Genomic DNA, 9,606 nt, shown 5'->3' on the forward strand with positions numbered 1-9,606 from the left:
GGATTATCTGCATGCTACCGTCTGTCCCTGTATTGATCCTTGCCATCCTGACCACTCTTAATAAAGCTTAAAACTCTGTTTTAAACTTTGTGTGAACACACCACTCATTAATGAGGAATTCACTCCTGCAAATTATGTCAAAATCTGACTTTTGTTTTCTTTTCCTGCTCAACCAAAAACTGCATGCCCGAATCTGACATTTAATAGAGAACATGCATTTTGTGAACATGACTTATTTTTATCTTAGAGATTGCAATGCTTTAATGTGTACAATTTGGAAAAAAGCTATATTATCTCAGATCTCCAATCAAGATTATTTGATTTCTGTTGTATTTTATTTAGACCCACCCAGGAACATCTCAGTGTCCATCAGTGGATCTGCTGTAATAATGTCTGGAGATTCAGTGACTCTGAACTGCAGCAGCGACTCAAACCCTCCTGCAGAAATCAGCTGGTTTAAAGGAGAAACATCTGTAGGATCTGGAAGAATCTTCAGCATCTCCAAGATCAGCTCTGATGACAGTGGAGAATACAACTGTAGTGCCAGCAATAAACATGGAGAGAAATACTCTGATCCTGTGACTTTAGATGTTCAGTGTGAGTAAATGAGCTCTTGATCTTCTGTCTGTTCTAGTCTTTTCTCTGTATTGTCGTCTCTCCGTCATCTGCTGTCATTAATCTCTGCTCTGATTAAACTGATACTTATTCCTCTCATTCTGTGAGGCTCCCCCACTGAATATAGCTTCTGTCTGTCGGTTTTCTGACCATTTCTGTTGTTCACCTTGTAAATCTGCTCTGTTCTTGTGTCCTCTCGTCTCTCCTTGTCTCCATCTGTCTTCTCCAATGAATCCTCTCACCACTGCTGTAGTAGTATTACTGCTGCTGCTGACTGTTCACTCTGCTCTGCCTTCTGCTTTATGAGTGGGACTACTAGTGGGACAACTAGTGCCAATAAAAAACAACTGCGTTGTCACTTCCTATTGCCTTTCTGAACAAAAAGATGCACATGAACACACCAAACAGATGAAAGCCGTCTGAAACTTGAGTGTGTTTTCTGCAGATGTGTGTTCCCCACCAGCAGAGGGCAGTATCTGTTTTCTCATTCCACAAAGGAAAGCTAAAAAACGAAACACATTCAAATTGTAAACAAAGCAGCCTTTAGTAGTATCAAAGTACTTGTCACTTAACAAAACTTATCGTCAAGTCACGGCAAGTTTATTTCTATAGCACATTTCATACACAGTGGCAATTCAAAGTGCCTTACATAAACAGGAATAAAAGAGACAAGTATAAGAAAATAAAAACAAATAATAAAAATGATCAAAAACAGATAAAAATATTAAAACAGGTTATAAAAGAATGAAAAAGAAAAGAAAGACATAATAGTGTGATCTTACAAATATATCAGTTTAAAATCTGATCTTTCTTTTATATTCTGCTCATCCGTAAACATAAAAACGCCATGTCAGAATCTGTCTTTAAATGGAGAACATGCATTTTGTGAACACGGCTTATTTTAATCTTAGAGATTACGGTGCTGGTAATGTATACAATTTGGAAAAAAAATGATAAATTTGCTCAGATCTCGGATTATTTGATTTATTTTGTCTTTTATTTAGACCCACCAAGGAGAGCCTCAGTATCTATAAATCCATCTGCTGTAATAATGTCTGGAGATTCAGTGACTCTGAGCTGCAGCAGTGACTCAAACCCTCCTGCTCTGAACTTCAGCTGGTATAAAGGAGACACATCTGTAGGATCTGGAAGACTCTACAGCATCTCCAAGATCAGCTCTGGTGACAGTGGAGAATACAAGTGTAGAGCCAGGAATGACCATGGAGAGAAATACTCTGATCCTGTGACTTTGAGCATCCAGTGTGAGTTTATGAGGCTTCAATAACCTCATTTATTAAATGTTCTAAAAGTTTCACCAGTGACAGTGATGCTTGTACTGTGAGGCTCCACATGGAGCTCAGAGATCAGACGCCGTCACTGTCACTGGTGAAGCTTTTATCGTCACACTCCTGTAACTTCATCAGTCTGGAGAGTTAATCATGATCTGCTTCATCTTTCAGGGGCTGGGAGAAACATCATCATCACAGCGACCTCAGGAGGAATATTAATAATCATCATCTTCATCATCATAATTCTGTGTATAATGTGAGTTCAATAAAATTTATATTTTTTAGTGCTTATAAATGTTTTAGTAACTTTTCGTAGTAACATTTTATTATTAAAAAAGCATATTTAAATTTAATTTCATACTCTGTTAATGTGTGTAATTAACAGAAAGAAACAAAGGAGTGCTAAATCTGAAGGTCTCACAGTGACACAGGTAAATCATACAGATACAGGTAAAAAAAAATCAGTCAAACTCATGTTTAACTTTGTGTGATTAAAGTTTCTGATATATTTACAATTTTAACTTAAAGTCATCATCATATCTGCGTCACATCTGCTGTAGGATTCAATGTGACACCCAGGCAGCGATCTCAGATTAGTTCATCCAGACATTCTAATCTGATTTGCGAACTTATTTGAAGAACCAAATTAGCCAGATATCAGTTACAAAGATTAAAAGATCCAGGATCTGCCAAATAATCTTAGATCATTTAAACCAGGTACGAGGAACGGACCCCAGATCAGTTTCTCTCTGTAATGTTTCTCCAGCGCCCCCAGGTGGTGTGATGCAGGAACACACAAAATATGATCCATGATTATATCAGATCTATTTTGCTTTGTAGGTTTAATCTACTCATCAGCACATTTACATCAACAAGCTACTTTTTACATTCTTAAAACTTTGCTTTGTATTAAAGTCATTTGTTGTGTTTCAGAATGGTCTGTATTCTGATCCTGGATCAGTGGTTGATGCTCTGTATGCCAGTGTAAATCCCAAAAAAGGCAGAGCTGCTGAAAGCAATGATGCTGAGGAGATCCAGTACGCCACTGTCCAATTTCACAGAGACACACAGATGAAGAGAGAGTATGACAACACACCAGTTCAGCAGCCTGATCAAGACCACAGGTGAGGAGAAACTGCTGGACCACCAACAACTGCACTAAACACATAGACCCCAAATCCCCATGTTGATTCTGGAGCATCATTCTTGTTCTAAAATGCATTCCAGACCTAATCCCTATCCCTAAACCTAACCCTAACTGTGAAGTATGCACAAACTTAGTGTTGATTACTACAGTGTTTCTCTCTTGGGTTTGTATTCAGTGGGCATATCTGTAATGTATTGCGCTCCTATAGGCCATTGAGTGATTTATAGACAAGTAATAATACTTTAAAATTTATTCTGACTGTAACTGGGAGCCAGTGTAAAGACCTGAGGACAGGTGAGATGTGCTCTGATTTTCTGCTTCTGGTCAGAATCCTGACAGCAGTGTTCTGGATGAGCTGCATCTGTGACTGTCTTTTTGGGAAGGCCAGTGAGGAGTCCATTACAGTAAACCACCCTGCTGCTGATAAAAGCATGAACAAGTGTCTCTAAGTCAGTGGTCACCAAACTTGTTCCTGGAGGGCCGGTGTCCTGCATAGTTTAGCTCCAACCCTAATCAAACACACCTGAACCTGCTAATCAAGGTCTTAGTTGGTATACTTAAAAACATCCAGGCAGGTGTGTTGATGCAAGTTGGAGCTAAACCCTGCTAGGACACCGGCCCTCCAGGACTGAGGTTGGTGATCCCTGCTCTAAGTCTTCACTGGAAACAAAGCATCTAAATCTTGCAGTGTTTTTGAGATCATAGTATACTGATTTACTAACTGCTTTGACATGACTATTGAAACTCAGATCTGACTCCAGAATCACACTCAGAATCTTGACTGTTTTTTTTTTTTTTTTTTTGTAGTTTGACCTTTAGTGCCATGGTAAGCATTTACCTCTAGAACCTCATCTCTGTTCCCAAACGCAATGACTTCAGTTTTCTCTTTGTTTAACTAAAGACAATCTTGGCACATCCAACTGTTAATTTCATCAATGTATTGGCGTGGGGCTGAAGTCATTAGGCAGTAACGCTAAGGATTAGTGGAATACTTTATTGATATAGTAACCTCTCCCTTCAAGTGTTCTCCCTTGAATCTCTTCACTTTTGGTTGCTAACTGGGGGCTTGCAGCAATGGAGTGTGAGTCTTTAGTTCCAGCTGTGGCAGGATGATTATTTCTGGGTTTGTTTGGCATGTGATTGGTAGACCAATGAAGTGCGAGTGGCCAGACTACTTAAGGACTCTTATTTTGACAGGGTATGTGGTGTCCTGTTGATTTTGGGCTCTTCTGGCTGTCCCCTTTCCATGGCGTCCTGCTTTTTATTACCTGTTTGTATTCAGGTAGGATAAGATGACTATATCTTTAATTACACCAAATGGGTTGAAACCTATCCATGATATCTTTTTCGGATTACAGTGGTGCTGGTGGCATCTACTTTGCGGCAAGTTTTAGCGTAGTTTACTTTACAGTAATATACGGAAACTGTATTGATCACTTCTACCGGTTTTTGGTGGTGGTATTTATTGTGTTTCACTTTTAAAATTAGAGACAAGTGAGTGTGTGAATGATGACTGGCACATTTGAGCTGTGATACTTGTGGGAGTAACTATGTAGCAATGTATCAACTTCAATCGACAGTAAATTCAGTAAATGGGTTTGATAGTATTAATTGAACGTATTTTCGTTTTGTTAAACCATAAATGGGGAAGTGGAATATCATTATCTTTTGTGGAGGACTCTACCTACATGTGACGCCGCTGCTGTTTTGCTTACTGGCATGTAATGTTATGTTTATCTGCATTTAAGATTTGCTTTGCTTATTTTTTCGGTTACTAAATTTAATTATTGTTTTGCTCATCTGCATTTAAATATTACCGTATGAAGTGATATGACTTCCATTTTTAGTGTGTGGGCAGTGGTTGATGTGAGGTGAAATTTAGGTGGGTTAGCTGTCCATGAGTTGCAGCTGGACTACCCTGCTACACCTGGCTAGGAAATTTTTTATTAATTGAGATCTATTTCTCTGTGCTCTAAAGAATATTTTTGTATTGTTCCTCCTGTCTCGCTCCATCTTATTCCTTGTCTTCAAAGTCATTAAACTTACTTGTGATTCCAAACTGAGAGTACTTCCCTGGCCCCCCACCAAGGTGGTGCAGTCGGGTTAACTGATTTCTGAGTCATTGGACTGTAAGGGAGTGTCACACAGCAAACAGCAGTTCCTCCATTTTCGTTGAGAAACTCAAAGGAAGAGTCAGGTGTCAGAGGCTGTGGCTCTGGAGTTACTGGCTCCTGAATTAGCTGTTGTCATTGATTCACATTGCAGAGACGGAGCTCTTCTAATGAGCTGGTTATCCAAATCAGCTGGGTTAAATAGGCATGTGAAATCTGCATATCGGTCGAGTGTTAGAACCGTGATTGAAAAGCATTAGATAACAATGATGCAAAGCATATAACCCTGACTGTAAACATAAACTGAAAATAACCTCTAGACGTATCCCTTAAATCTGATTGGCTTACTGAAATTTAATACCAGGATCAACATAGATGTTCATCCAGAGACATGTCCTACTCCTACTTTTTTGATTGCTAACTGGTGGATTGTCCCAATGGAGTATGAGAGTTTAGTTCGAGCAAACAGCCGTTCCTCCATTTTTGGTGGAGGCTGAGCGCAGTGTGTCTATGAGTAGTGGTTGTTGTGGCTGTGTGGTGTTATTGCTGTCCTTGTGGGATGCGTCATCCACAAGCCCACTTTGGAGCTGATCTGAAGTCCTGTGGTCATTTGAACATTTACCAGGGATGAGTGTGCCATTTGGGTGGAGTTCAGTGGCACAGAGCCAATGGATGATGGATGGAGAAGTATATATTGTCCTTTATCACTTTTGCATCAAGATTATTTGAATAGAGGCTGTCTGATGTAAACAGTTGTCTTTAATTCACAATTTGTAGGGACGGAGCTCTTCTAATGAGCTAGATCTCTAAATCAGCTGAGAGACATGCAAAATATGCAGATCAGTGGGGTGTGAGGTCTGGGATTAAGAAACACTGGATTATTAGTTGGATAACAATGATGTGGAAACACATGACCCTGACTGCAAACCTAAACTGAACATAAACTCTAAACGTATGCTTTAAATCTGACTGACTGATTGGAATGTAGTTCCAGGTTCAACATAATTGTTCATCCAGAAACGTGTCCTACTTGATGAAATAGCACTAATATATAACCAACATCATGACTATTGAGCTGTAATATTGTTGTGTTTTTTTCAGCCAATCAAAAGCTGAAAGAGTGGAGGACTCCGTGATCTACAGCAGCGTCCGTTGAGAAATCCACTCACACAGACATCATTACAGAACACAGAATAAATGAATCAATGATTATTGGCAACCCAGGCTCATTCTGAAAACGTAGTCCCGTGGATGTTTCTGGAGACCGTAGAATACATCCCGGGAGTTACGTATTTTTGCAGTTTATGTTTTCGCGAATCTGCGAGTGACCGCTGTGTGACCACTGTTCTCGCGTAAATCCACCAGTGGCCGCTGTCGACCGACTGTCTTTCTGACTGACTGGGCGTCCGGCCAAATGTCTCACCTCCCCTTTTCCTTTCCTAAACCCAACCCATTTTACCGATTGACCTGCCTGCACACTTACTTGCCTAAACCCAACTGACGGTTTACAAAAGCTGTCCAGAAAAAGAAAAGCCCTCGTCTGATTTTTACCACGTTTTCGGATGTTACCACATTCTTACTCTGTTGTTCACTTGTTCATTTAATTTTTTTTTTTTGGGTTCTGTTTTTGTCTTACCTGATTTTTTGTAATCGCTCTTCCCCGGATTCAAACCCCGTCACCATCGTCGTGGTCAACTCCTCTCTGCGTCTCAAGTCTGCCAACGTACATGACGAGCGAACTGGGTAAACAGGTTGCAGCGGGAAAGCCCTCCACACGGAGGTAAGCGGTCAGCTGGTGAGCGCCGAAAGGAACAGCTTCATAACACCCGTAGCAGTCGCTTAAAAAATGAAATGCAGCCATACGTACCTCCGGCTACATAATTTGCGGTCTCCAGAAACATCCACGGTACTAGGTTTTCAGAATGAGTCCGGGTTGATTATTGGAGAATCCTTTACATTACTCTGTTTTTAAACTATAGCTATGCTTCTGTTCATCTGCTGTATTGTTTTGAATGTTGGAGTCTAGCTTAAAAATGCTTAATGAAAACACCAAGGTGCACTTAAGTGTATTGTTGACTCATTAAGTATAATCATTTAGACTGCACATGTAAATAAACTAAATTTCTTCTTTGACCTTTACTGGGAGAATAATTGTCATTGTGTATAATTGATTGATGGAGCAGGACTAATAAAATCTCTGCTTTTCTTTTGTTTTAAGCTTTGCATGTTTAAGCCATTTTAATAAAAATAATTTTGGTCAAATTTTTTATAGTTTTGTTGTTGTTTATTGTTCAGGGATCCAATATGAATCATCAAGCTCTACCTGATAATTTTAGTGCTGTTGTCACATTCACCAGCGATCTCTAACCACCAGAGGTCGCTGGTAAACATTCTCACACACAGAACTACAAATGTGTTTGTAAAGGGACTTCAACTTCATACATGCTCTTCGCCCACACACCTGCTTCCTCATTTAGTTTGATTACATTCGCACACCTGAGGACTTTCAGAGACTGATTAACACACTATTTAAGCCACACATTCACTCCTTTAGTTAGTGGTGGGCAAAGCGAGGCTTCGTGAAACACTGAAACTATTGAAGCAAATGTGTCGAAGCTTCGAAACGTTTCGAAACATCACTCTACGGCGACACCTAGTGGTCATTTTAATTGTATTTCACTGAAACAGCTTCAGCAAAGAACAGTTGAGCAAATTACGGTATGAAACCCCACTTTGTAGCCCTGAATCTGCAAATGGTTTAGACGAGCGGGTAGAGTCCGTGACCACCATGCAGGAATAATGGGTTCTAATCCATACTGAAATAATAATTTTGAAATGCTTTAATAGCAGTTGGTAATGCTTTGTTATTGTATCGTTTTGTTTCAACATTGCTCTGACATACGAATAAACGCCTTGTAAATAAATTTGTATTGTTTTGTTCATAAAACAGGGTTGTTGCTAGATCAGATACAGTTGTGGCCAGAAGTTAACAATAATTATTTATATTATTAATTAAATTTTCCATTGTAATTTATTACCGTCTATCCAAAACCTAAACCCATCACAGTACTGTAAAAATATGAATTATTGTTTTACAGTGTTACAAAAATGATGCTAAATCGATGGCATATCCGTAGCTGTATCCTATCTAGACTACACCATAAAACAGTAACATGATTAAAATACATAAAATCATGATTTTGTAGTATTTGGACTAGTCGGGATTCGAACCCAAAACAAATTTGTAACACAGATCTGTTGTGCATACGCACGGTCCACTAAGCCATACAAGACTCAGTGACATGATTGATCATGCCAGTCAAATGCAGATTCTCCGGGTCTTGAAACGCCTCTGAAATGATCAATGCTTTGAATCGCTTTAGTCACGTGACCAAGTGTTTCGAAACACTTTAGTCACGTGACCTGGGTGTTTCGGATCATGCTTCGATGCAGTGTTACGAAACACTTGCGCTTCGGGATCTCGACACTGTGTCGAAACGTCAGTTTCACGTCAGCCATCCTTACCTTTAGTTTGCCGAGTCTTGTTTATCTGTAAGGTGACATTATGACGTGTTATCATGGTCTTGGTTTCCCGTGTTTTGATGTTGGCCTTGTTTATCCAGTTCTCCTGTTTAGCCGCCTGCCATCTGACCCCTCGTCTGTGTTTGACTACGATTCTGGACTGCCGGTATAGATCTGTTTGCACCTGTGTTGACCATTGCTTGCCTGACTATTCTGAATAAACCTGCATTTGGATCCTACCTTCTGCGGTTGGTGTCACTCCCCGGCGTTACAGCTGTGACCAAGTTGTACTCATTTGAACACTGAGCAGTGACATATCTGAACAGTAGTTTGGTTTATCTGCAGCTCCAACTCGGGCACACATTACAACCACCATTTGTGCAGTACATAAAGAGAAGACTCTTCTATATCAGCAGATGACTCGATACTACAACTGATTTAATTTATTTTAGCAATTAAACAACACCTGAAACAAGTGTTTGGTTGATTAAAGTCAACAGAAATGTTAAATGAAGTGAACTGGTTGTAGGCATGTAAACATGTTCTGCTGCTCTCTGCCCGAGGACAGAAATATTTATTTTCAACGCTGACCTTGTACTTGTGTAAGATTTTTTTTTTATTATTATTATAACACTGTAAAGTCATAAAGGTAAACCTGCAAACACTATAAACAGTAATTCAAAATGAGCAATAAAGGACCCTTGAACTTTATAAAGGTTCCAAAGAAACTGTGTGGTGGTTCAAAAGAGGAGATATTTCTGCCAATGTAAATAAAAAAAAACTGTGTTAACTACATGATCAGCTGCTCTTCAACACGGTAAGACAAACACACTGGTATTTGACTGATGATTAGTGTAGATGAAGCTCATATAACACATGATTTCTGACATGAGAAATGTCTTGTGTTGATCTCAGTCATCAG

At 39.5% G+C, this 9,606-nt stretch overlaps 1 protein-coding gene across 1 annotated transcript in view; it reads left to right on the forward strand.

The window, feature by feature from the left end:
• Nucleotides 1-7,421, forward strand: part of LOC147847066 (sialoadhesin-like) — a 31,315-nt gene extending 23,894 nt beyond the window's left edge. The window contains exons 17-23 of the mRNA XM_087238378.1: nucleotides 343-597; nucleotides 1,620-1,877; nucleotides 2,076-2,160; nucleotides 2,290-2,335; nucleotides 2,838-3,028; nucleotides 4,249-4,333; nucleotides 6,264-7,421. Coding sequence (XP_087094504.1) covers nucleotides 343-597; nucleotides 1,620-1,877; nucleotides 2,076-2,160; nucleotides 2,290-2,335; nucleotides 2,838-3,028; nucleotides 4,249-4,333; nucleotides 6,264-6,278 — 935 coding nt within the window. The 3' untranslated portion in view covers nucleotides 6,279-7,421. The remainder of the gene's footprint in view (nucleotides 1-342; nucleotides 598-1,619; nucleotides 1,878-2,075; nucleotides 2,161-2,289; nucleotides 2,336-2,837; nucleotides 3,029-4,248; nucleotides 4,334-6,263) is intronic.
• The last annotated feature ends 2,185 nt before the right edge of the window (nucleotides 7,422-9,606 follow it).

Source organism: Danio rerio, chromosome 1 (genome assembly GCF_052040795.2).
Source record: "Danio rerio strain M-AB ecotype USA chromosome 1, GRCz13ab, whole genome shotgun sequence".
Classification (NCBI taxonomy): Eukaryota; Metazoa; Chordata; class Actinopteri; order Cypriniformes; family Danionidae; genus Danio; species Danio rerio.